The sequence below is a fragment of the Canis lupus genome, chromosome 15 (assembly GCF_003254725.2).
Source record: "Canis lupus dingo isolate Sandy chromosome 15, ASM325472v2, whole genome shotgun sequence".
Taxonomy (NCBI): domain Eukaryota; kingdom Metazoa; phylum Chordata; class Mammalia; order Carnivora; family Canidae; genus Canis; species Canis lupus.
The window spans coordinates 49,171,186-49,198,782 of record NC_064257.1 but is presented as its reverse complement, the minus strand read 5'-3'; the positions used below and the strand labels follow the sequence as shown (position 1 = coordinate 49,198,782).

The 27,597-nt window shown below is 39.1% G+C and overlaps 1 protein-coding gene and 1 long non-coding RNA gene across 16 annotated transcripts in view; both read left to right on the top strand.

Annotated features, from left to right (window-relative positions):
• The window catches only part of SH3D19 (SH3 domain containing 19), a 180,053-nt gene that overhangs the window by 127,576 nt on the left and 24,880 nt on the right, over positions 1–27,597 (top strand). For 14 of the 15 annotated variants that reach the window (XR_003133125.3, XM_025439141.3, XM_049094206.1 and 11 more), the window contains 7 exons: positions 2,764–2,902; positions 3,090–3,252; positions 3,969–4,970; positions 14,393–14,500; positions 18,788–18,900; positions 24,226–24,287; positions 25,734–25,998. Coding sequence is in view for 14 of the 15 variants with exons in the window: in XM_025439141.3 (XP_025294926.2) it covers positions 2,764–2,902; positions 3,090–3,252; positions 3,969–4,970; positions 14,393–14,500; positions 18,788–18,900; positions 24,226–24,287; positions 25,734–25,998 (1,852 nt within the window). In the remaining variant the exon portion in view is untranslated. The remainder of the gene's footprint in view (positions 1–2,763; positions 2,903–3,089; positions 3,253–3,968; positions 4,971–14,392; positions 14,501–18,787; positions 18,901–24,225; positions 24,288–25,733; positions 25,999–27,597) is intronic. The other variant, XM_049094204.1, reaches the window with a different exon arrangement.
• On the top strand, positions 26,007–27,362 carry LOC118350708 (uncharacterized). The gene is made up of 2 exons (XR_004804993.2): positions 26,007–26,811; positions 26,856–27,362. It is a non-coding gene; the product is annotated as an uncharacterized LOC118350708 (long non-coding RNA).

Genomic DNA, 27,597 nt, shown 5'->3' with positions numbered 1-27,597 from the left:
CAAAGTATGTTATCAGTTAGCAAGTTAAATATTTCTCTTGCATAAGCAATGTATTACATAAGCAGTGTTCAGTACATTTCCTGGATTAATCTATATGTTTGAATGATGAAAATTTTGGTGGGAGGGGGATCCCTGGGTGGCTCAGCGGTTTGGTGCCTGCCTTTGGCCCGGGGCGCGATCCTGGAGTCCCGGGATCGAGTCCCGCGTGGGGCTCCCGGCATGGAGCCTGCTTCTCCCTCCTCCAGTGTCTCTGCCTCTCTCTCTCTCTCTCTCTCTCTCTCTGTCTATCATAAATAAATAAATCTTAAAAAAAAAAAAAGAAAGAAAATTTTGGTGGGAGAAGAAGCAGTAGTACAAGCCTCAGAAATGTTCCTATGGCAATAATTATTTACTGAAGTTAATTTTAAAAATGTTTATTAAGCAACTGCTATATATTAAACACTGTTATGACTGCTTCAAAGAATTGCTCAAAGAAATGTTTTTTACCTTTTAGCTACTTGGTAAATGTTGCATAAATAAATGGATGACACGATAGAAAATTGAATGGAAGAATAAGAGGAAAAGAGGTTGGATGGATAGCTGAGTGGGTAAACGGCTTAATGTCTGGTTGGAGAGGAGTGGGGGGAGAGTCACTGGATAGGTAGAAGGAAGGACCAGTAGACAGACAGATGGAAGACTGGATGGAAACATGGATAGGTGGATAAATAGTTGGATGGATTTTTATAAGTCAAGGTCCCTGATTTCAAATTTCTTACAGGATAGCATAGAATAGTGAAGAATGAGGATTTTAGAATCATACATAACCGAGTTCAAATTTTGACTTCACTACATCCTCACTATATGGCCTTGAGCAAGCTGTTTAACCTTTTCTTAGCTTCTGTATCCCCATCTTTTTTAATTTAATTTAATTTAATTTAATTTAATTTAATTTAATTTAATTTAATTTAATTTAATTTAATTTAATTTAAATTTGACACAGAGAAAGAGAGCACAAGCAGGCGTGGCAGGCAAAGAGAGAGACAGGGAGAAGCAGACTCCTTGCAGAGCAAGGAGCCCCATGGGGGACTCATCCCAGCACCCTGGGATCATGACCTGAGCCGAAGGCAGATGCTTAACTTTATTATTATTTTTTTAAATTTTATTTATTTATGATAGTCACATAGAGAGAGAGAGAGAGAGAGAGAGAGAGGCAGAGACACAGGCAGAGGGAGAAGCAGGCTCCATGCACCAGGAGCCTGATGTGGGATTCGATCCCGGGTCTCCAGGATCGCGCCCTGGGCCAAAGGCAGGCGCCAAACCGCTGCGCCACCCAGGGATCCCAGATGCTTAACTTTAAAAGCCGAAGGCAGATGCTTAACTTTTTAAAAGAAGCTTATCTTTAAAATGTTGCTAATCAGGGGCACCTGGCTAGCTCAGTAAGTACAATACATGATTCTTAATCTCGGGGTTGTAAATTTGAGCCCCATGTTAGATACAAAGATTACTTAAAAATAAAATCTTAGGGATCCCTGGGTGGCGCAGCGGTTTGGCGCCTGCCTTTGGCCCAGGGCGCGATCCTGGAGACCCAGGATCGAATCCCACATCAGGCTCCTGGTGCATGGAGCCTGCTTCTCCCTCTGCCTGTGTCTCTGCCTCTCTCTCTCTCTCTCTCACTGCGTGCCTATCATAAATAAATAAATAAATAAATAAATAAATAAATAAATAAATAAATAAATAAATAAAAAATAAAATCTTAAAAAAAATGTTGCTGGTCATACATATCTCAAGGCTGTCATAAGAATTACTGCATGCATAGTGCTTAATATTTATTAGCTGGTAACCCTTATTATTTAGTTAGACAAAAGCTATAAGCAGAGGGTTTTAGGTAATGCAATTCAAATGTAATCAGTAAGCAGGTTCTACTGTTTCATGAGCTAGCTAGCACAAGAATGCATGAATATGCCCAGTTTTGATAACATCAGTGCTTTTTTATTTTTATTTCTACAGAGTTCTAGAGAAAAGCAGGGCGGATATCATCATCCCTATTTGTTAGATGAGAAAACTGAGGCTCAGAGAGGTTGATTATTTCCTCAGGGTCACACAGTTGGCATTTGTTAGGAAATGAGGTTGAATATAAAATTTGAACATGAGAATGTAGAATCAGATTAAGAAAATGATGAAAGGATCTGTGCCTGAATCCCTGTGCCTCTGCAATATTAAAGTTTAATTATCAGATTCATATATCAAACTGACCAGGAGCACAGACACACCTATCAAGGGCTAGAAGTGAATATGCAAACTCTATTTAGAGATAATCATCTAGAGATGACTTTGAATTGGCGCAGAGGTTGGATGAGAAGGAAAAGGATATTCTTTTTATATGGTATCATGTCAGAGTATATTATTTATAATGGCAGGAAAATAAGCAATTCTACGTGTCCAGTATACTTTCTACCTTACCATGTATTATTTATGTTCGTGGTATAGGCTGGATAGCAGAACTCTGGAATGAAGAGATTATGTGGGCCTACCTTAGTCCTTATCAACCAAGGCAGAGCTAAGTGTGCTCAGGGTACATCTTTAACTTTGAGCCCCAGAGTCCTAGAAGGATGACTGTCATTTGCTCCCTTGAAAGTCCAGGCCAGACAGACCATCTCTAGGACTATGGTTGTTCTAATGTAACTTTTTGGGGGCAGTGGTTGTTTTCACCAGTCTTTGAGTATTTGCAGATAGGCAGTAGCTTGTTACCAGCCTGCAAACTCTCACTGAGATCTTGTCTGCTAGGCGCCCAGAGATCACCATTGTGGCAGCTGAGCCCCTGAGGCCGGCCTCGTGGTTTCCAGGAGCCCCACCCCCGGGCCTGGGGTATCCCCCATCTTCTGCAGCAGGCCCGTGGAGGCCCAGTGAGCTGGTTCCTGCTGAGGTAAATAATATCACATTATCTGTTTGCATTTTATTTTATTTTATTTTATTTTATTTTATTTTATTTTATTTTATTTTATTTTTGCATTTTATTTTTTAAAAGTAAGCTCAAAGATGAGAAGAATGAGACTGTTAACCCTTTGTCTCTTGTCCACAAGTGTCTAAACTCTTCATTCTTTGTCTTGCAGCTCCCACCATCTTATGAACAAGTCATAAAAGAAATCAACCAAGTTCAAGTTAATACTACGAATAATAATAATGCTGCTGCCCTTCCAAGGCACACAATTACTTCTGCAACTCAGACTGACTTTTCAGAAGAAATAGACAACCACCTGCCTCAAAGTGGTGCAAGTAATCCATCTTCCCTAATTCTGACCTAGTCCTAGGGAAGTAATCAGGAGGCTTCCAGCCTTTAAAATAATTTGCAACTTGTGCATAATTCATTGAGCTCTGCCTCCCAGTCAGTATGATCACTGTGTGCTTCCTTTATTTTGGCTTGGTGTGATTATTACAATAGATCATTCTCATGAGCTGCAGCCCCAATCTCTGGGGCTCACCCCAGTTCATATCATAAAAACATCATCCTTTTAACTCATGGTTGTATTACTGCGGATCCCCTTTATTCCCATTGAGAAGGATTTTCTATTTAGCAACCTAAACTTGATAAGGTGTAAATAGGTGGTTGTCCTTTGAGGCTTTAGAAAGCATTGTATTCAAATAACAGAGATGAGAGTAAGTTACTTTGGAAAAGTAAAGCAAACAGTGTTGGAATTCTGATAAGAAGGAAAGGATTCATGTGATAAGTCTACTGGGAATCGAGAATTTAATGGTGTTTTAAAATATTATGTAATGAATATTTCTCTCATGAATAAGTATAACTTGGAGAACACTCCTGAGAAGCTGAGTGTAAACATTTCCCCCATTGATTTTGGAGTTACTTTTTACTAATTAAAGAAACCAAAATCTCTTGATATTCTGCATGTATATTTAAACAGTCTGTGTATCTCTATTTTTTTCTTTTAAATTATAATATTGCAACTTCTTTCTGTGGGTTTTGGTCTTGTCAGCACTACAGGCACCTCTCAAGCCTCTCCAGCCTTTCCCGGAAGTCTCAGCCAGTGATCTTCCAACAAATGTGGCGCCTTTAATAGTCTTTGATAATTCTGAAGAACAGAATTGCCCAGAGAACTCCAGTGCTACAAGATGTCCGGTGCCAAGACCAAGATCAAAAGCCAACCTCAGACCAATAGCCAGAGATAGTCACCTTAGGGAGCAAAATCACCACAAAACCAGCCCTGCGGCTACAGAAAAGGAATCCTCTCTGAGCCAGCCCCAGTCTCTGTTGGACAGTACCAACAACTTGGATAGTCAGGCAGTGATGAACATTATGAACACAGAACGAAGCCAAAATACTGTCGTTTCAAGAATTAAAGCATTTGAGGGTCAGACAAATAAAGAAACCTCGGGACTCCCCGCAAAACCAGAAATTGCACCCCGCACACTCCCCCCAAGGCCTGCTGCTCCCTCAGGGAAACCTTCAGTGGCCCCCAAGCCAGCTGCCAACAGAGCTTCTGGAGAATGGGACTCCTGGGCTGAAAACAGACTCAAGGTGGCCTCTAGGGAAGGACTCACTCCACACTCTCCACCGCAAGAAGTAGGGAGCATCCCAGTAACCAAACCTGTATTGCCAAAGAAACCAAATGCTGGCCTTATACGAAGTGTTAATCATGAAATTCTGGGAGGAGGGCCCATGGCTGAGAGCCCTGACGGTGGGAAGAAAGTCCCAACTCCTGCTCCCCGGCCTTTGTTGCCGAAGAAATCAGTTTCCTTGGAAAACCCCAACCCTACAACTTTGCTGAAACCAGTCACCGTTCCTCCCCGACTCTCAGTGGCATCACAGGCCAAAGCATTCAGGTCACTGGGAGAAGGGCCCCCAGGCAACTCCCCAGCTCCAGCTGTGCAAAGCAAGCCTCCAGGGGACATTGACCTCATCAGTTTTGATGATGATGTTTTACCCACCCCAGCTGGGAACCTGGTTGAAGAATCTGTTGGTTCAGAGATGGTTCTGGGTGAGTAAAAATGAGAAGTGGAGTGGGAATGTAAACTTATCACAGGGTATCTTGAATGGCACTTGCTGTTTTAGTTTCTAGGACACAATTTATAGTGGGATGGGTGTGTGCATGTGCGTGCACGCACGTGTGCACATGCCTGTGTGTACAGAGACAGAAGCACAAAGAGATTAAGAAACATGGAGCTGGGTAGGAGATGGACATAGAGAAGGACAGGGAAGTATGGAATGGGGGAGATGGAGACAGAGAAAGAGGGAGACATGTTGATGACTACCGCATAAGCCAAGAATAAGCAGACTGGGCCTGGCAACTAAACTTGCTATGAAGTTGGATTTTTACTCCAGCAGGTGGCGAGTCGAGCATCAGTGAGATTCAGGGGAAATTTCTCATAGATGGGAAGTCATGCGGTGGCTGCAGAAGGGCTCCTCAGATTAAACCAGCCCCACTGGGAGTGCCAGGAGAGGGGCCAGCCCTAGAGAGAACTCCGGCAAGAGCAAAGCCAGGAATGAAGACTCAGCCATATGTAGCCAAATTTTTTTCACTAATCTTCACAGAACATCTTCCCTTGGGAATGCAAAGTTTTATAAATAAAATACAACAGCTGTACACTTCCTGCCAAGATCAGGACAATTAAATTTCTCAAGAGGAAATCCAGAGAGTATGTTTTCTTTCCTCACACTGCTCTGATGGAGGGTACGATGGTAGAGCTTATCTTTGATTTGTCAAAATAAGCTGCTTTACTTGTCATTGATGATTCCTTTTACTGCTGTTTACTTATTTGGGTAGCATTTGTGAACATATAAGCTTAATAGTATTTTCAAAAGGTTAGGTGTCCTCTTATAAATGCTTAACATGCATCAAAATGATAAAAGCTCTGTGATTGGAAACCAAATTCTGCACAGCACAAGTGTATTTTAAATGATAACAAACATTATTAAATGTCCCACACACAACATTTAAGTGGCTAGAGCATGCCTCTTGTCTATAAGGGCTACAAGGAAAGACATTAGAATATGCTGAGCTTCTGCAGTGTTCCAAACCTTTTGCTAGATACCCAGACATACATCATTAGTTTAATACTTACAGTAACCCTCTGCCAAGTATTGTTGGCCTCCGTCTGCAGAAGAAGAAAATGAGATGGAGAGAAATCAGTGTGTTACCCAGTGTCATAGCACTAACTGTTTCCAAGGCATGATTCACGCTCCATCTTTTTACTCTAGGTCTAGTGTATTTTTCATTGTATTACATTGCTACTCGACATTTGTATGAATCCTTAGACTAGGTTAACACTTTGAAAACTTTTCAAGTCTTTGTTATGTCATTTTCTCATTTAAACCTTGTTGGTGTTGCAAGGCTCAAGGTGAGACAGGGATGGGTCAATCCAACAACAGCGAGCTCTGAAGGGGTGGAACTAGCACAGGCCAAGGAAACACCACCTTTTGTAGAAACTGCTAGATTTCTGTGGGGATGGCAACTTGGTTATAATAACTGCTGAGAATAAATTCCCTGTCATCAAACATAATTACAGTCATCCTCCAAAAAGAAGGTCAACAGTATACATTCAACATGAATATAGTCTCATGCCCCATACTCAGCCTTTTCTGTTCCTTGATTTCTACCACTTCGTTGCACAACATTTAATTACTTAGGCAATCTCTTAGCAAAATGTGTAATTTGCTTGCCCTACCTGACTTTAACCATGGCTCTCAATGGTGGGGTTACACTGAACGCTTACTCTATCATCTTTCTAAACCTGCCCCTCCTCCTGTTTTCCGTACACCTCACTTAATAGCACCATCATATACCCAGCCTTAGAGAATCCTGGAGATCACCTCTGAGTCTCCCTACCTGTGACACCATGGCTGTTTGTTTGGACGTGGAGTCAGACAGGCCAGAGTCTGTCACTTCATTGCCATGTGACTTTGGGCAATTTATTTAACCCCACTGTGCCTTGGTTTCCTCATCTATAAAACATGGTAATAATACTCCTCATGGAGGCAATGCAAGGATTAAATGTGATTATGCAGGAAAGCCCTGCCCCATTGTCTGAAACATTGTATGTGCTCATTAAGTAGTAATTATTGTTACTTCTTGATCTTCACATCCAATTAGTTATCAACTCCTGGTTTAACTTTCTAAGTAGTTCTTGAATCCTCTTCTCCTTTCAAACATCCCCCTGTACTGCTGCACATTAGGCCTTTATGCCAGATTACTGTATAATCTCCTAAATTGAGCTCCTGCTTCTGCCTCAAACCCATCATCCTCCATATTGTGGCTAGAGTGTACCTTGAACCTCGTCCTTCCCTGCTTAGTGTCTTCCAGAGGCCTTTAGGATCACCTTTGAATTCCTCAACATGTAGAGAGATTTTTGTTTGTTTGTTGATTTGGGGTTTTGTGACTTTTTGATGTATATCAATAGCATTGTCTTTGTAAATAAAGGATTAGGGTCTCTTTGTGAAACCTTATTCATCCTGGCATTTGCCAGAAACAGAGAGGAACACAAGAGAAAGGAGAGGAATGCACATATATACCTTTCCTCGTTTTCCTTCCCTCAGAAATAAGGAAAAATCTAATAAACTGGCTTTCATAAAATGAAGTTGCCATATTAATCTCAGGAAGTAGAGATCAGAGAATACCAAAGCTGTGAAAACATTGTAAAGATTAGAAAAATTATTAAAGGAAAACTCATAAAACAAGCAATTTAATATTGGATTCGTTTCTTGGGTAGAATGCCTTCCAGGTAAATGTAATGGAGCTGAGAAGTATTAGCAATTCCTCTTCACACCTTTACAAATCATACCAGTTGTCAAAAAAAAAAAAAAAAGAAAAAAAAGCAGAATGCTTCTGCTGTCAGCCCCATTACACAGACCAGAATAATAGTTTAGCAGCCAATTTCTGCTATTAACAGAACTCAAGGGAAAGAAATGACAGAAAAGCAAGCCAAGGATGGTGAAACTAATTATGATGACAAGCATATTATTAGAGACAGGTAATAGGCAGAAAACTACATTACCATCAGTGTTTTTCTAGCCCAGTAATGAAGACCATGCGGATAGAGGTGTAAAGGGGCCTGCTTCTGTGGCAGCAGGTATAGAATAATTGGTTTGGTGTGGGGTGCTAGAAGGAGAGCAGAATAAATCTGCAAATAAAGGTAGAGAAAAATGCCATGGACTTGACGTAGGTTTGGACAGGAGATGTTTTTTGAGATGCTTTGTATTTTTTCTGTAGAAAGAAGAGCAAAAACTCTGTGATACAGTTGAGGCACTGTGGTCCTTAACCCCTTCTGGGAATCACAGAACTCTGAGAATCAGATTATCCTTCGAATCTTTTATCTCCCTTGAAAATAGCCCTTCAGCTCACGTATGCACAATTTCCAGAGCCTCAACGGCCATTCTTGAACCCCAAATGAAGGACTTCTACTATAGAATATTGCAATAGCCTCCAGTGAACTGCTTAAATAATGGTACATCCATACAATGGAGGATCCCATGCTAATTAAAAAGGAGGCACACCCCCTGTTGCCTCCTACCATGGACAATCCCCAAGATATTATTAAGTGAAAAACTGTAAGGTATAGTTCGTATTCATGGTATTTTATTTTTATTTCTTTTTTCTTTTTTCTTTTTTTTTTTCATGGTATTTTAGCTACTGTTTGTGTTAAAACGTGTAGTATCTTTGGAAAGATGTATAAAAAGTTAGTAACAAAGGTAGTCTTTATGAGGGAACTGGGTTGGCAGAAGATGAGGAACCTGGTTTTCAAATATCTAACCATAGAGAGAATTAGGATGAAAAAGTGGGAGAGTTAGCTCTTGTCATCTTTGCCATAGAGAGCTGCTTCCCACACTGATCCTCAGTCTTATCTTGAGTAGAAATTTTTAAAATAATTAATATATTTTTCTAAATTGCTGTATTATTCAAGATGATAAGTAAAAGCTAATTATTTTGAACTGCATATGTATAAATAAGACATTCAAAAACATACATGGGGATCCCTGGGTGGCGCAGCGGTTTGGCGCCTGCCTTTGGCCCAGGGCGCGATCCTGGAGACCCGGGATCAAATCCCACGTCGGGCTCCCGGTGCATGGAGCCTGCTTCTCCCTCTCCCTCTGCCTATGTCTCTGCCTCTCTCTCTCACTGTGTGCCTATCATAAAAAAAAAAAAAAAAAAAAAAAAAACAAACACATACATGTGCCTTAAATCCTATTAAATAGAATCAAAAAAGAGTTTTAATTTTCTAGAAAGGTTTTAATTTTTCCAGTTACCTTATGGAAAATTTTATGGCCATTATTGCCTTTAAAAAGCAAGTAAAGTGATAAGAATTTTCTTTTTTTCCCCCTTATTTTTTAAGTGGTTTTAGGTTTGGTTTGTTTGACAGGGCAATTACTTAAGCTTAATCTTTCTTCTTGTGATTGAGTTTATTTTATTGGATTTTTTCAGTTACAAAGTAGCACATACTTGCTGTAACAAGTCAAACAATACAAAATTTACTAAAAGGAAAAAGAAAATTTACCTCCCTCTAGTCTATCCATATCCTCAAGAGTAACCAGCTTGAACAATGTTCTATGTAACTTTCCATGCCCTTGGACGCTTCAAACCAAAACTTACAAACATACATACATGTACTTTTCCTTACTTTTTACATTTTTATCATATTATACCTTGCCTTTTTTAAATTTAATAGTGAAATTTATGGACTTCTTTTCAGTCCAGTTGGTCTTAACTCCTTCCTTATACCTGCCTAATATTTCTTAGTGTGAGTTTATCAGTTGATTCAATATTTCACCTATTCATGGACATTGCTCTTAAGTTTTTTGGATTTCTTTTCCCCTACAGAAAATGCTACAGTAAACACTATTATAAACATTGTCTTTCCTACTGATGCTTTTATTTCTGAAGATGAAGAATAAATTTCCAGAAGTGAGGCTACTGTGTCAAAGGTTATGAACATTAAGCTTTTTCACAGTACCAGTGATCCAGCTTCCCACTTGGCAGTGCCTGGAGTTCCCAAACATGAGATGCCGTGCTTGCTTTATATGCTGCCCGCTTATATTTCTGTCAGAAAAAAATACCCTACTCATGAACAGATAAAATGTAAACTCCATACTGTGTAGCTAAAAAGATTTGCACACCATCATCAAGATGAAAAACAGGCCTCTGGTTCTACCTCCCTATTGAAGTGATGCTGTTCATCCTCCCCTCTAATCTGCACACCTCGTCTGGATTAGAGCCCTGGGCAGCATGCAGACAGACAGGCAGGTGCTGAGCTCACTGACTCTGTGAGCACAGCTGGGGCAGGTCATTAAACAGACCCACTCCTGCCCAACAGCCCGCAGTACTGGAACACTTCAGACATCTTTGCTTCCCTGTATTAAGAAAGAATTTTTTTTTCCAGAGACATATGTAGTAGAATAATTTTACGTGATCTAAGTAGTATTATGAAATAGTAGCTGATGATATTAAAAATGAAGACCAAAAGAGAAAGAGTAGGTAACTAGGACACTTTGAATACTTTGTTATATAAATTGTATCTATACCACTTCAATTTAAATCCTTTAGGTTTAAAAAAAATGATAATAACTGGGCCCTTCCATGCAATAGGTGAGGTCTGCAGTATGCAGGATTTGGGGCAGCAGGGATCTTAAGGCCAATCCTCCACCAGCAGGCATAATTTGGATGCCCCTGTGCTTCACCCCTCAAGGCATCAATGGGTGTCTTTTCCCCTCATTCATGCCCTCCCTTCTAGAATGTGAGAGAGTATAGGCTCAGGATATAATATGAGTTGGGAAATAATTGAAGTTATGCCATGCTCAAGATTTTCTTCCCCTTCCACACCCACCCCAAAACCATCAACTAAAGGTCTATACTAATAACCAAAAGATTATAGATACCAGAAGCAGCTATTAAAGCAGAAATACCACTTGAAAGGTAGAACACAGTGAACAATTACCAGCCTTAATCTTTTTCTTGAATGTTTGGTCTTTCCCAACATAAAACAGAGCCCTGAAAGAATGGGATGTGACAACCAAGATTGGGGGCAGGGGGAACAGTCAGGTCTCTGAAGGATCAGATCTCTACCGCAGCTGGGGGAAGGAAGGTGGGTCCTTGGAAGTCAGTGGGTTCCAACAAGAGCCAAGGAGACAGAGCAAAGGAAATATTAGGAAGAGAAATGAACAGAAAGGAAAAATAAGCACAAAGGAAAGGTACGGTGTTTTGTGTTTGAATAAAATGCATGCTGGGATTGACATAGGGTCTTCAGATTCCTTCGCTTTACCTACTATAGTATTACTCAGAATAGAAGAACCATTCAGGGAGTTCACATTCTGGTAATATTTGCAATAATTGGCGTTTTAAAAAAGATTTTATTTATTCGTGAGAGACACAGAGAGAGGCAGAGACATAGGCAGAGGGGAGAAGCAGGCTTTCCACAGAGGGCCTGATGTGGGACTCGATCCTAGGACCCCAGGATCATGACCTGAGCCAATGGCAGAAGCTCAACCTCTGAGCCACCCAGGCATGCCCCCCCCCTTTTTTTTTGCAATAATTGCTTTAATGCAAGAGCAGTACCACTTTTATCCATTGGCACTGCTGTTTCCCAGAAACCAGATCTATATTACTCAAGTTGGAAGAACTATTAGAATATGTAAAGTCCGGGGGCACCTGAGTAGCTCCGTCAGTTAAGCATTGACTCAGGTCATTACCCCCGGGGTCCTAGGATGGAGTTCTGTGTGTCAGGCTCCTTGCTCAGTGGGGAGCCTGCTCCTCCCTCTGCCTCTGCAGTTCCCCTTGCTTGTGTTTTCTCTGTGTGTGTCAAGTAACTAAAATCTTTTTTAAAAATGAATATATAAAACCCAGTTGTTGGAGAGATGGTCGTAAAGAACTCTCCTCCCTCACCCCCTGCACTCTTGTTTTATGCTGCAACCTGCTTCCCTTCTGCCCACACCCGAAGTTTCTCACCATGCTCTACTTTTCCATTTTCCAGTAGTACTTCTCACGTAATATACCACGTGAACTATTTATTATTATTTTGATTATTATCTCCATCTCCCTGCTGGAATGTAAGTGCTGTGAGAGCAGAGTTCTTTGCTTTGTTTACTGAAGTATTCCAAGCACCTTGAATAGCATTTGATTTGTAGCAGACATCCAATCAATTCTGAGTGAGCAAAAGTGAAAATGCGAATTACAAAGAAAGATATAAAATCTTGTTTTTTTTTCTTTATCAAAATACCTACATAAGAATACATGTACTGTAGGAAAATATCTGTAGGTAAATACACCACTTTAATTATTACTGGAGGGATAGGATTACAGAAGACTTTCCATCATATATTTCTTAATGTTGCCTATTTTTATAATAAATACTACTTTTAAAGTAAAATGCTATAACAAAATATAGAATTTAAGAATTTGGTTAGATCTAAAAGAAGGAACTTTGTTTTGTGAGGAAATAGGTTATGGTGGAAGAAACTTATGTGATTACAAGAGTCTTTTTTTCAAGTTTGATATTGTTTTGATACTCGAATTTTTCTTTTTTCAAAATTTTATTTATTTGACAGAGCATGAGAGAGAGAGATCACAAGCAGGGAAGAGGAGGGAGAAGCAGACTCTCCACTGAGGGGGAGCCCAACTCAGGGTTTGATCCCAGGACCCCAGGATCATGACCTGAGCCGAAAGCAGATGCTTAACCACCCGAGCCAGCCAGGTGCCTCTACGACTGTATATATTCATTTTTTAATTTTAATTTTTTTTTTTTTATGATAGTCACACACAGAGAGAGAGAGGCAGAGACACAGGCAGAGGGAGAAGCAGGCTCCATGCACCGGGAGCCCGACGTGGGATTCGATCCCGGATCTCCAGGATCGCGCCCTGGGCCAAAGGCAGGCGCTAAACCGCTGCGCCACCCAGGGATCCCTATATATTCATTTAAAAAAAATATTTTATTTATTTGACACAGAGAAAGAGTTGGTTTTTTGCACTTAGACAAGACTTGCCTCACTTTTAGCTAATAGATAGGTTTCCAGGAAAGGGTCTTCTAATTTTTTTTTTTTTGTCTCAGTAGCCTAGTAATAAATGTTTTGCCTGGCATGGCACTAGGAAGCCATTCCTAGATGGTAGATAATAAAATAGAATTGTACCTTACCATAGCATCTCCCCCCCCCCCCACCCCCCGCCGCTGTTACTGGCACAGGGTAGACATACACACGTGAACAAGTGGCTAGTGAGTGAGTGATGCCTTTGGTGGTGTGTATAATGAATGGTGGGATTGCCCGGGAGCTGGGGGTAAGGGAAGGCCAGGTGTCCTGGGGTCAAAAGTCCTTCTTATCCTTAGCTCAGCTCTTTCCTGAAAAATAGCTGGTCGGCAAAAGGTGCTTATCGAACTACAGCTCATAGTAGGCAGCCTATGAATGCTGTTCATCACAGGAGCTATGGTGTGTACATTGTTTTTCCAGGGACTGTGTCCCTATAGTTAAGAGTCTGTAGAACAGGTGCAGAATTAGAGCATATACTCATTCTGCCTTTTGTGGAATAAAGGCAAAGGAGGCCTCCACGGATCCTAAGTGCTACACAGAGTAGTATACAGCATTTATTTTATTTTTGCTAATCTGTTTATTTTTAGATTTCTCCTCTTTAAAAAATGTTATGGTCATTTTCCCAAACTACTGAGAAGAATATTTACATTAAAGACAAAAAAGACTATTTGTTTCAGTAAAAAAAAAAAAAAAAAAAAAAAAGTTTGGTAGTTAAGTCTTTGTTTAAAATACTTTCTCTGAGGATATACTGTTAATTTTCAATGAACCAGTTAAGATGGAAAAATGCCAAGCCCTGTATCTTTGCCCCCAAATTAAATATTTGAAGGAAGATGTCTTATTTTATTTCCAGGATAAAACACTTTCTGTTTTCATGTTAACTGAAGTGTGGTTTTACTAAATTAACTAACACTCTGCTGAGCACCTGCCCTGTACCAGGCACAGTGCTGGGTAGGATGAGAGCCCTTCGTGAGCTTTGTACCTAAGTTTCCTGGGCCAGGCACAGGGCTGTGGGGTAGAAAAGACTTTCTTTCCTGGGGCATCTGAAAGGCTTCACAATAGGGGGGAAATTGGCTCCTCGTTTCAATTGCCCCTCGTTTTCAGGCGACACTTATGAAATTATTGTACTCCCATGAAAGATGACTTCTACATAATTCAGGATTGTCCTGGATATCTCTCATCAGAGAGGAAGAAAAGCCACATGAATTATTTACAGAGCACCAAGTTATTTCCTTTCATGAGCTCTGACTTTGTTTTTGTCTCTGCAAGCTGAGATTCTGTTTATCCATGAATAGTTTTCCCTGGGGCATGAAAATATGACTCTTTAATTATGAATGAGGTTTTTTGTTTGAGTCCATGTTAACTAAAATATGCAAAATAAACTGTGTTTTTCATTAGATCCCTTTCAGCTCCCCATAAAAACAGAACCAACAAAAGAACGAGCAGTTCAACCAGCTCCCACCAGGAAGCCCACTGTGATTCGAATTCCAGCCAAACCAGGAAAATGTAAGCACTAATCTGCCTTCTTTATTTGCTTCTCTTCAAGCCTGGGAGAAGTATATACTAATTTATCAATGTCTGCTTCCGAAATTATGTATAATCGGCCATTTATTATTATTTATAGTCAAAGAACATTTAAAAGCAAGCTATTTTTTCACAGTTCCTTAGACAGTTGGTGCGGTAAATTGTGGATTTCATTTCTCTATACCATTGACTCTAGGCAGAGAGAATAGAGGGAGACTGAAACTTAGGTTGCTTGCTATTGGTAAATGGTAAAGATAGTGGGAAAGTATAATTGGTCCTTGAACAACACGAGTATGAACTGCAGTCCCCTTAAACGCAGTTTTTTACAGTACACTACTATAAATGTGTTTTCTTCATGATTTTCTTAATAACATTTTCTTTAGCTTATGTATTATAAGAATACAGTATGTAATACATATAAAATCTGTGTTAATCGGCTATTTATGGTATCAGCAGGCTATTAGGTAAATTACATGTCGGGGGAGTCAGAATTACATGTAGATTTTCAACAGTGTCAGCACCTCTGACTCCCATTTTGTTCAAATGTCTATTGTCAATCCTAATGGAAACTGATAGCAAATAAAGTTGTATGTATTTATCTGGATATAGTATCTTATTCCAACCATCATAATCTTAAGTATAAGAATGTATGAATTGTGTGAAGAGCGGTAACCAAGAGTTGTTTTTTTTTGTTTTGTTTTGTTTTGTTTTTTGTTTTTTTTTGGTAACCAAGAGTTGTAAAGACATAATAATGTCTAAACATTTTTTAAATTAGTGTAATACTACATTTTGATGTTATTCCTTACTTGATTTTTTTTAATGATACAATAAATGGTATGAGTTTTTATGAAGACTGCAAAGAATTATGATATTTACTATAAGAGAAAAGCCAAGAGAGCCAGGCCCATTTATTATATTATACCCTGGAAATTGTTAAAAGGTGTGTGTGTATGTGCATGCATGTGCTTGTACAGTGGCTTCCATAGCCGTTCCTGGCATTGCTCGGAGTGATCACACAGCTTTTGCCCTGAGCTTCTGCTCTCATTTCATTCAGTGCCTTTGCATAGTCCACATGCATCCTTGCCTTACCTAACAGGAGACCCTGCTCCTCCTAGTAGCAGATAAAGTATTCCAATCCTTCATTTATCTGTAGCATCCCCAGGTTATTTTGCAGGCATACCCTGGAATGCCGTGAAACCTCTTTAGTTCAGGGGTTTGCTTTTTCTTTAAAAAACTACCCAGAAAGATCATATTGGTTTTTGTCTTTTGAGTGTTTTGTTATTAATTGATGGCTCTAAGCCACATAGTGAGAAGATTAAACTGAGTTGCTGTGAAGAATGAGGAGGAGAAAAAGTCAAGGGTACCAAATTCTGGTGGATTCGTGCTTTCTTGGGAGGTTATATAGTAGATTAAAGACCTGGTGGTATATTTCTCTTGAAAGCATTGGATGGCCCACAAATCAGTGGACTATATAAGTATCACAGACCATAGTTCACTGGGTTGTTTGCCTGCTTGCTGTTAAAATGTATTCTATTTTTTAACAGGCGTAGTGAAATACAATGATAATAAATATTACCTGAAGTTTGTGTGGGTTTTAGGTAATACAGTTTTTACAATTAAATTTATTCTCCTGTTGTATCAGGATCCCCAAGACCCCAGGTTTGATCATCCTTAGGAGGACTTACAGGACTTAGCATATAGTTATGTCAGAACTTTGATTTGTGTAAAAGTATACAAAACAAAATCAGCAAAGGGCAATGGTGCATTGGGCAAAGTCTGGATGAAACCTGGCACAAGCTTCTAGGTGTTCTCTCCCTGGAGAATCACAAAGGCTATACTTAACTCCCCCAGGAACCAGTTGTGACAACACAGGTGAAATGTTGTCAACCAAGGAAACTCATTAGACTCTCAACACCCAGGGCTTTTATTAGAGGTTGGTCACATAGGCACGTCTAGAATTTTGGCACGTTCCAAAATTCCAGATTCCCTAAAGAAAAGCAGGTATTCAGCATAAACCATATTCTTTTATTAGTTCTGGGGATGGTAGGAACCTTCCCAAAGTCTAAGTTCCCAGATTCCAGTAAGGACCAACCTTGGAAGCAGGCCTTTCTAGGGATAAGCAGTCTCAGGCCTACTACGTTTATTCTTTTCTGCTTACTTATAAATGGGATTAATAGTCCTGAAATCCTGAAAAAGATATATTGAGGAAGCACCTTTATTTATTATTCTGACAAAGTTCCAGGAACTGTTAGAAAGTTGGATTCTAACTGCTGTACACAAAAGAACTAAAGTGCCAATTTCTAGAGCATTATTTCTATTTATATAAAAAACCACTTCCCCAGAATTGTATTACTACAGTTATTAAGCAATTCATATGTGCTGTGGAGGGAAAAAAGAGTTTTTTGGTGTTGGAAGAACTTGGAATGGTTAAGCGAAGAAAGGAATAGCTTTGTGGTGCCAAACTCCTTGGTGGTCTTTGAGCCCGTCAGCTCTTTCCCCTTAAGACTTGTTTCCTTGGACTAGGATGTCCTTTTTCCAGATAGATGCATGGCTCACTTCTTCAACATTCCTTCAGGTCTTTGCTCAAATGTCACTTCTCATTGAGACCTCCACTGACCCCCATTATTGGAAATTGGAAATCTTCACCTAACCCACACATTCATACATTTTAATCCCTATGTCCCATCCTTGCCAGTAAGGTATCTCCTCTCTATTTTCAGATTATTATTGTTTTGTATCCTTAATCGTTTGTCACTACAATTCAATATCCTAGGCGATTCATCATTTCCTTATAAGAATAAGGAAACTTGGGGGGATCCCTGGGTGGCTCAGCGGTTTAGCACCTGCCTTTGGCCCAGGGCGCAATCCTGGAGTCGGGATCGAGTCCCATGTCAGGCTCCCGGCATGGAGCCTGCTTCTCCCTCTGCCTATGACACACTCTGCCTCTCTCTCTCTCTCTCTCTCACTCTATGTCTATCATAAATAAATAAATAATTCTTAAAAAAAAATAAGAAAACTGTACTGGAGTGAGCATCTTCACGATGGCAACTGAGTTGAAATGTTCCTGTGTGTCTTCACTTCCAGAGCAGCCCTGCCTCTAGCTAAGAATGCTTGCCTCCCTCTACATCATTGTTTTCCTAGTAGCTGGCCTGGGTATTTTCCTCCTTTTGAGAGTGTTTTCCTGTCTGTAGATAAAATAGGAACCTGACAAATCACCCTCTTGTTTATAGGTATTTCATGTGAAATGAGAGCAGGGAGTGTTCATTTGAAAGAATGAAAAAGATTCCCATCTCCTTTAAGTGTCTAAACCTGTGTAAAAGTGGCTCCAGCCTCCTTTCATATGTTACAGTCATGCTCTCTCCAAGCGTTTTTATACACAGATTTTAATTAGCTGTCACTAATTAAATCTGATCTTTTTTTTCTTTTTAAAATATGTTGGTGGGGGGGTTATGCTATCACTGAGTTAAGGATGTAGTTTGGATGTAAAGATACTGTTTGTTAAAATGAAGTCAATTAAGTCCATTAATCTAGAGCTAATGAATTAGAAAACATGTTTAATTATTTGAATGGGGGAAGGTTGGATGCACAACCTATTAGGAAGCAGCATGCCATATTACAGTGAGCACAGGCTTTAGGGTTCAAAACCCTGGATCTGCCAATTATTAGCATTAAGACCTTGGATAGCTTATATATTTTCTTCTCAGCTTTGATTTCTTAATTTATAAAGTAAGTAGGGTATTATTTAGCATAATGCTGTCCAATAGGACTTCCTGCAAAGATGGAAATATTCCATAATGGTGCCCACTGGCCATATATGGCTACTGAGCACTTGAAATGTAGCTAGTGCAGCTGAGGAGCTAAATTTTTAGTTTTATTTAAGATTTAAGTTTAAATCACATATGATGACTAGCTAGTGAACTATGCAGATCTAGCACATAGATGGACATTGGCTGGAGAAATGTAAGTGACCAAAATACCTTAACTTAATGCCTGGCTCATTGAAGGTTCTCAGAAATGTGGGCTGCATTGTAATTACTTAGTATTATTTTTACACTATATAGCATTCAGTAAAACTAACTGATGTCTAATCCATCATCTAATCCATCAGTTTTCTGAGGTTTCCTAGCTCTTTCTCATTTACTTAGCTGTCCATTCTTTGCATGGATCTTTTATGATAGCCATTTTCTTGAGGAACCAAGCTGCAATCATTTCATCCTCTGGAATCCCCAAAGGCCAGAAATTATTGATGAATTACTACTGTTTTTCCAGGTTTACATGAGGATCCACAAAGCCCACCTCCTCTCCCTATTGAAAAACCTATTGGAAACACTTGCAGTACAGTATCTGGAAAACTCAGTAATGTTGACAGAGCAAGAAACATGGTAAGTGGTCATTATAAATTGTCTTAGATCAAAGACCAAGCTATGCACTGATTTTAAATACTCAGCTGGTGTCTGAATGATTTTACTATTGCTCAGATAAAGATCTTTACTGCAAACCAGTTCTAAGCCCCACATACTTATTTAATGTGATGTTCAATATTTTTTAAGTTCCTGTAGAACAAAAGAATTAGTTCATTGTACTTCATCATAAAATAGTTTGTCCTATACTAACATAATGACATTGTCTTTTAAATGGCACTAATAATGAAGTTTTGTTTGTTTTAAGATTTTATTTATTTATTCATGAGAGACACAGAGAGAGAGAGAGAGAGAGAGGAAGAAGCAGGCTCCATGCAGGGAGCCTGACATGGATTTGATCCTGGATCTCCAGGATCACGCCCTGGCTGAAGGCAGTGCTAAACTGCTGAGTCACCCGGGGCGGTGCTAAACTGCTGAATCACCCGGGCTGCCTCGAATGAGGAAGTTATTGAAAAATCTCTAAAAACCTTTAATATTTGTGGAAATAGACTTAGTCCAGTTAATCAGTTTTTATTTAAAATATCCAACTAGTGACATAATTTTAAGATAATTACTATAAAAATATATTAAATTTTCCTCAAATTTGTGAAATTTAAGGAAAAAATATTTTTTAATATAAAAAATAGTACTTTACCATATACCTGTTAACACTGGTAGTCAATGAGCTATATATATATATTTTCAACCTCAATACCATTTCCCCATACTGTTGTAATTCCCATATGCTAGATTATCTTTTCAAGTTTGTTTCAAAAGAGACCAGTTCCTTAACAAGCGTTGGCAAGGATGTGGGGAAAAGGTAACCCTCTTGCATTTTTGGTGGGAATGTAAATCTTTGTAGCCACTGTGGAAGACAGTGTGGAAGTTCCTCAAAAAATTAAAAACAGAACTACCATGTGATCCAGAAATTACACTTCTAGATACTTAATCTAAAAAAAGTGAAAATACAATTCAAAAAGACATATGCACCCTGTGTTCATCACAGCATTATTTGTAGTAGCCAAGATATGGAAGCAACCTCTCTGTCCATCAACAGGCTAATGGGTAAAGAAGATGTGGTATATACATACAATGAAATATAGTCATAAAAAATGATGAAATCTTGCCATTTGTGACAACGTGGATAAACCTAGAAGGTATTAAGCTAAGTGAAATAAGTCAGGCAGAGAGAGACAAGTACTATATGATTTCACTAATATGGGACCTAAAAAGCAAAACAAACAGAACAAAATAGAAACAGACTCATAAATAGAACAAACTGATGGTTGCCAGAGGGGAGGTTTCAGGGTTGGCGGGGTAGGGTGGATGAAATAGATGAAGAAGATTAAGAGGTGCAATCTCCCCATTATAAACAAGATATGGGGATGTAATATGCAGCATAGGGAATATGGTCAATAATACTGTAACAACTCGGTATGGTGACAGATGGTAACTAGACTTATTGTAGTACCCATTTTATAACATAAATAAATAATCAAATCACTATGTTGTATACCAAAAACTAATACAATATTATATATTAATTATTCTTCAATAAAAATTAAAAAACAAAATTAAAAAATTTTTAAAAGGAATGAATTCTTAATGTTTTTGAACCAAATTTTCAGTTCAAATTTCATAATAGTTTTACACTGTGCATTAACTATGCTTATTATACATGCAAACCCATCTAATCATCTAGTGAAAAGATATTTCTTTGAAGGAGACATTAAATTGAATTAGCCAATATCAAGTTAATGAGATTTTCCTGTAGGCTGAACTAAAATTTAGTGATCATTTGCATTTTCAAAGTACTTGGTAATAAATTTTTATTAAAACTGGGCCAAGAAAGCCCAAAAGGGGATGAAAGGGTCCCTATAATACTGTTGCTGAATAGCAGAAAATCCCAAATTTCCATGGAAGAAAATTTACTTGAGAAGGTTATTGGTTTCTACTCTAAAGGATTGTAAAGGGGAGTGAGAAGATGATGAGCAAGCATATATATCATTCATGAAGTTATGTAATGGGCTTTTGTAAACCATAAAATTCTATTAAAGTATTAGGTATTATTACATTTGGTGTTAAGTAGACCACAAAGCAACTCCCACATTTTAGAAAAACAAGAAAAGGAAGTTTGAATAAACTAAACCATCTGGAGAGGTACTATAATCATAATTGCACCTCACATGAACAGGAAAATCCTGTCCTACGGTGTTTACAAAGGAGGGCCAAAGCATTCTGTGCTGTGCTATAATAAATACATACTGTGAGAGACATGATGGATCTAAAGGAAGAAGAGATAAGAAATAAGACTACAAGTGAAATGAGTTGACTAAAATCTAAAGTCACACACTGAAATTTCCAGGGCCAGAAAGTCAAATCTATAATTCTTTGAGAATTATAATTACTGAATGAATATTAGACCAGATACCATAAAGCCTTCAAGTATCAGGGAGGATCTCTAGAAAGACCATTTCACCAGTGTAATCACCCTAGAGGATAGGCATGGTCTTTGCCAAACTGTCTTCTGATGAAGCACAGGACAAAAACTCTGTACTATTTCTCCTGCCTTGAGAGCCAGGGAACTTTGCATCTTAGGACAAGATGACTCATTGTGTTATAAAATCTCACTCTCTTCACCTAAAGGACAAGAGATTCTAAGGTAAGGAACATTAGGAGCTCCTGGAGCAGGAACAGATGCTTCTATGTGCTCTGTTCTCACCGTGGGAACTCAGGGCTTCCAAAGCTTCTCCTAAGGAGGCTGCCAGCTGGTGCAAGGGGAGATCAGGAGATGCCACCCAGTATGTATAAGGAATCCAGGCTGAAGCACAGAAGCTTGGCCAGTGAATTCAGGACCTAAGAAGTGGTACGAGTTCCTGGAGAAAGGAGAGAGGGAACATCTGTAGAGGCTGCTCAGTAATTCCAACAGACAAGAATATCTGTCTTTTGAAATTTGGCAAAAAACAACAACAACAACAACAACAAATTTGGGGAACTGTTTTGAAGTTAGAATATGAGAAGCCGTATCAAAGCAGATGAACAAAAAAGTGGCACCTGCAGGGACATATAAGCAGAAAGATCAACTTCACCAGGAACTGAAATGCTTATCCAAACACATCAAAAGCCAAAGTTCAGAGACGTCAGAGCTAAAAGAAAAACTAAAAAAAGCAGATGCAGAGAGGCTCCAGTTAGATGTGGAATATTGAAGAGGAGGAAATCCCTAATCAGTAATCTTCCCAAGACTGTTGGCAGAACCTGTGCACGAGCCTAGACTTTAGTAAACAGTAGGACACTGGCTTCCTGGGGAGCCAGTCCCCTCTTCTCAGGATTTCTGTGTGCCGAATAATCCTGGCCCATGTACGTAGGCAGTCTGCTACCTACAGACTTTTTTTTTTCTTGTTTTACGAAACTTGAGAAACTGAAAAGATACTTAAGAACCTCATAAAAATAACTGAGAGAAAACTACAGCTAATACTTGGTATAAGATCAGGATTATATGGGGTATAGTTATTAAAGTACATCACCTATAACTGTCAAATTTATACAGCTGTATTTTTATAATTTGCCCTTAATTATTAGTTCCTTAACAACTATAATTTTGAGAAAATCAATAAGAGTTCCTGCCTATTTACTAGGTTGCTTTTTGGTAGGTTGGTTGATTTGTTAATTTTAAACACTGCCAGAGATGTGAGTCTTTCAAAATCATAGCACTATTTGTCAGTGGTGGAGGTGGGGAATATAAGCAGCAGTGTATTTGTAAGGCATGGATTAGGCTATGGAATATTGCAGGGTTTATGCGCTGGTGACTTGCCTCACTACATTAACTGAACTCATTAGTGAAACCAAGTTTTAAGGGCAAGCTTAATTTGTTTTTAAAAATGGGATTTTGAAACATACTCAAATGATCGCTGTTATTGGCAATTAATCATTTGGTATTTAAGGGAAAAGTTAATATTCAGTTTGAATTAAAATACCGTGGAAGTGAGTTTTAACTCATTTATAAGGTGAGAGGGAGGAAAACAGTCTGAATTAGCCCAAAGAACCCCAAGTGACGTTGAAATCTCATTTACAAAAAAAAAAAGAAAAAAAAAAAGGCAGTGTAATTTAAAGGGCTAGCATTTTCCCCATGTATTATACTTCTTTCCCAATCCTTGGGCTACAACATGTTTAAACCTGTTTAAACAGCACAGTTTGAGGGGGATCCCTGGGTGGCGCAGCGGTTTGGCGCCTGCCTTTGGCCCAGGGCGCGATCCTGGAGACCCAGGATCGAATCCCACGTCGGGCTCCTGGTGCATGGAGCCTGCTTCTCCCTCTGCCTATGTCTCTGCCTCTCTCTCTCTCTCTCTCTCTCTCTCTCTCTCTCTGACTATCATAAATAAATAAAAAAAAATTTTAACAGCACAGTTTGAATCCTTTACCCTAAAGAATTTTTTTTAAAGATTTTATTTATTTATTCATGAGAGACACAGAGAGAGAGAGAGGCAGAGACACAGGCAGAGGGAGAAGCAAGCTCCATGCAGGGAGCCCGACATGGGACTCAATCCCAGGTCTCCAGGATCATACCTTGGGCTGAAGGCGGCACTAAACCGCTGAGCCACCTGGGCTGCCCAAGAAATCTTATTATTCTTCACACTTCCGATTTTTCCCCTCTGCTGTTAGGCTCATACATCCTGCTATACCTGTCTTATTTTTCGAGTTTTCCCCCTTTACCCTTTCTGCTTTCTTGGGCCTTTCTAGTCCTCTCTATATACCTTCCTTTCAGGTCATCCCTTAAACTTCTTTTATGTTCTACATCCTCCTAGTTCAGAAGCCACCATGCAAAGTATAAACCATCTGGTGATGAGAGAGCCACCTGTTCTAAGCAAACCAAAATAATCACCACCTCACTTACTATATATTTAAACTTAGGAACAATGCATATCTTATGTGTTGTCGTGGGATAGATAAAGGCTATATATCTTTTTAATTCCCCACAGTGCCTGCTTAAATCGCTACTGCGTATGATTTAAACATCATCCTTAACACCTCGTGAATCTACTGGGTACATAACCATGCAGTGCCGTTGGTTGGGCTGCCGTCCACAACAGCCCTGGTCTTCTCTCTGTTTTCACTTATATTAGGACTTGAGAACTTAGGAATAAGGAATGAGTTAGTATTGCTTAAGACTAAAAATTCTTAAGCTATTTTCTATAACTAAGCTACATTTCCACTTAGAGATCTAGCCAAAAAAAAGTTGTTCATAATTCCTCTTGACAAGCTCCTGTTTCAGATTAACCTTAACTAAAAAGCATTCTCTGGTAATTGTAGGAATCTGATCACATGGGTCAAACAGGAGGCTCTGTGCGAGGACCCCCAAGGTTGCCACCAAGGTAAGTAAGTTTGGGAATACTTTTTAAAAGTACATTAAACAGGCACCTGGCTGGCTTACCCAGAAGAGCATGCAACTTTTGATCTTGGGGTTGTGAGTTCAAGCCCCACTTTGAGTATAGAGATTACTAAAAATAAATAAATAAACTTTAAAAATAAAAATGGTAAATTAGAGAAAAACTATTGATTCAGAGACTGGACTCTCTTTCCTGTTATCAAAACTGAGTGTTGGGGCCCCTGGGTGGCTCAGTCAGTTAGCGTCTGCCTTCGGCTCAGGTCATTATCTCAGGGTCCTGGGATGGAGCCCTGCATCGGGCTCACTGCTCAACAGGGAGCCTACTTCTCCCTCTGCCTCTCCCCTGCCCTGTTCATGTTCTCTCTCTCTCTCTCTCTTTCTCTAATAAATAAAATCTTAAAAAAAAAAAAAAAAAAAAAAACGAAACAAAAACAAAACACTGACTCTCAGATCTTTTGAAGGCACATGCATTAAACTCACAAATTCACCGAGACCACTAGCCTGTGGCCAGCTTCCCATGGCAGGTTGTAGGAATCTCTGCTCCTTCTTTCTTTTAACACAATCAAACAATTCACAGAGCACAGACCTAGATCTTTATTACTTTTCCTCAATTAAATGAACAAGACTCTTTTCTGAACCTAAAGCAACTCCACTTCTGGAATGTTCACACACACATTTTCTCTCTCTCTCTCTCTCTCTCTCTCTCTCTCTCTCTCTCTCTCTCTCAATCCCTGTTATGAGATACCAGCCTGGATTTCGGAAGTATCTCCAAAGGGAGACAGGCTTTGTGAGCTCAGAGATCAGAGATTACCTTGCCCTCTTGAGTTCCAGGGCCATTTGAACAAAATGCTGTGATGCAATCAGAAGATATGTTGGAAATTATTTTTATCATTGGGATTAAGGGAAGGCTTTCAAAATAATAGTTGTCCTATCCCATTTTCAGAACTAGCTTTCTTTATATTAATCTAAATTAGGGTTTTAATAATTCCTATAACACGAGTGTTGGGGGAGTTTGATGTTCCTTTTCTAATTATGTATAAGACCCCCATCAAATATACCTGATACCTTATTATTAGCTTCTCATCTGAGACTTTGGTAGAAAGTGCTTAGTCTTCTGAAGCAGTCATGGTGTGCTTTAGAGTAAATGGGGCCTTAGAGAGCTCATGATAGTAAATGCTTGTTTGTCTGAAACTAATGAATCTCTAGTGCAAGATAAGAGGAAGCTGGAGCATCATGGCATTTCCTCTAATAATATAATGTTTAATGCAGCAGTCATTTGCTCAAAAATAGCATACCCTGCATGTTTTAGTAAATTATATTATACCAGCAGAAAGCTGTGTGTGTGTGTATGTGTGTGTGTGTGTAAGAAAGAATAAAACAGAACCCTATTATCGATCAGACACTGATTCACAGCTACCACGTTGACTTTCAGACCTGTAAATGGAAGAGTTACACCAGCTAGACAACCTCCTCCCAAGGGAGCCCCTGAGAGACCACCTCCCCCCAAACTTTCTGCAGCCAGAGCATCAAATAAAAAACTGCCTTTAAATCGGTCTTCTTCTGACATGGATCTTCAGAAAAAGCAAAGTAACTTGGCATCTGGACTCTGGAAAGCCAAGAGTCAAGTCTTTAAAAACCAAGATCCGGTGCTGCCCCCTCGCCCCAAACCAGGACACCCTCTCTACAGGAAATACATGGTAAATTCAGCTTTTAAAAATGTTTCTGGTCAAAAGATTTGTCCTAAAGTATGTATAAGATCTATCATTCCTTAAGAAAAGATGATGAGATAAATGTGGAATTGCCTCTTGACGTCAAGAAGGCTTTAGATAAGTAGGCCGTGATGAGACCTGGGTCTTTAGAGCAGGGTTTGTTACTAGAAGAAATATAGGAGGAGGAAGCAGGGCAGACAGGGATTGTAACCTGCTACTTGGCTTGGCCAAACAGAAACTGAAAAACCTGACCCTGTGGGCTATACTGATGGGAGCAGCTCTGACAGATATTATAGTTTTTAACTTGATGTAGTTTATATCTTACAGCTACCTTGCCCACAGACTAAAATTTTAAATGCACTAGAAGGGAATTCCTCATTAGGATGGATGGTTTTTCCCTCACTCTCCCCTTTTATAAACCTAATTATCATAGCCCATTTAACACTCACCAGTTAGAAAATTTTAATTGATAATTGAGATGATTGAGGTATTAATTTTGTTCTCATTCAATGGGTTTTTAAAATCATGTGACTTTTGTCCATTTCCCACACTTGAAACAGAACTGATGTGCTCTCTCTACTTTGGTCAGGTTAGCCTGATAAAATACAAAACAAAAATGTTAAGAACAGAACTGTTTGTACTTTTTAAACAATTGTATGACAGTGGCTCTTAATAAGGACAGCAGTTAATAATTTGATGTTGTTCTACATTTCCATCATTGTGCCAAAAATTGTTTTCACCTTAAACCATTTAAGATGCTCTAATCCTCCTAAGGGGAGGGTATAGACAGGTAAGAAAGAGGTAGTATAAAAAAAAAAAAAAAAAAAAAAAAAAAAAAGAAAGAGGTAGTATACTCATTTTCATTTTCACTTAAACTGATGACATTTTAATTGCTAAAACTCAGGGGTGTTCTTTGACTTTAAAATAATAAATAAGAACAGTGGCTGATGTGTTGAGTACTTACTATGAGCCAGATACTGTTCAAAACTCTTTATATGTATTAAATAGCTCATTTATTCCTCACACCAACCCTTTGAAGTAAATACGGTTATTATCTGTATTATACAAATGAGGAAAATAAGACACAGGTTAAGGAATTTGTTCAGTCACAAAGCCAGTTAATGGTAGAGCCAAGATTTGAACATAGGTCAGCTGGCTCTGAGCACATGCTCTTAGCCGTGAAGCCATACTACAGGAGTAGTGTTACTAGCTGTAAAGACTCTGCTCGTTTTGGACGTTCCATGTTAAGAGTCTTATTCAGGATGCATATTTTCCTTATGGCATGGCTGTGTAATGTCAATAAAATATTTGGATATGTCAAATTAATAAATTCAAAGTGATAGTGTGTGCTAGAGTCGTATATCTCATTACAAAATAATTCTTTAAATTTCTCATTCTCTCTCTTTTTTTGTTTTTTTTCCACGGCCACTCTTTTGTTAAATTGCTAATCAGGAATCTGGTGGCTTTGGGAGCCTGGGACTCTTAACAGAGATACTGGGAATTAGCACCACCCAACCCAGCCTTCCAGGGCTACATCCTTGTACTCTGAATCTTTGCTCCTGAGTGACAAAGGGGTCCATGCAGCCT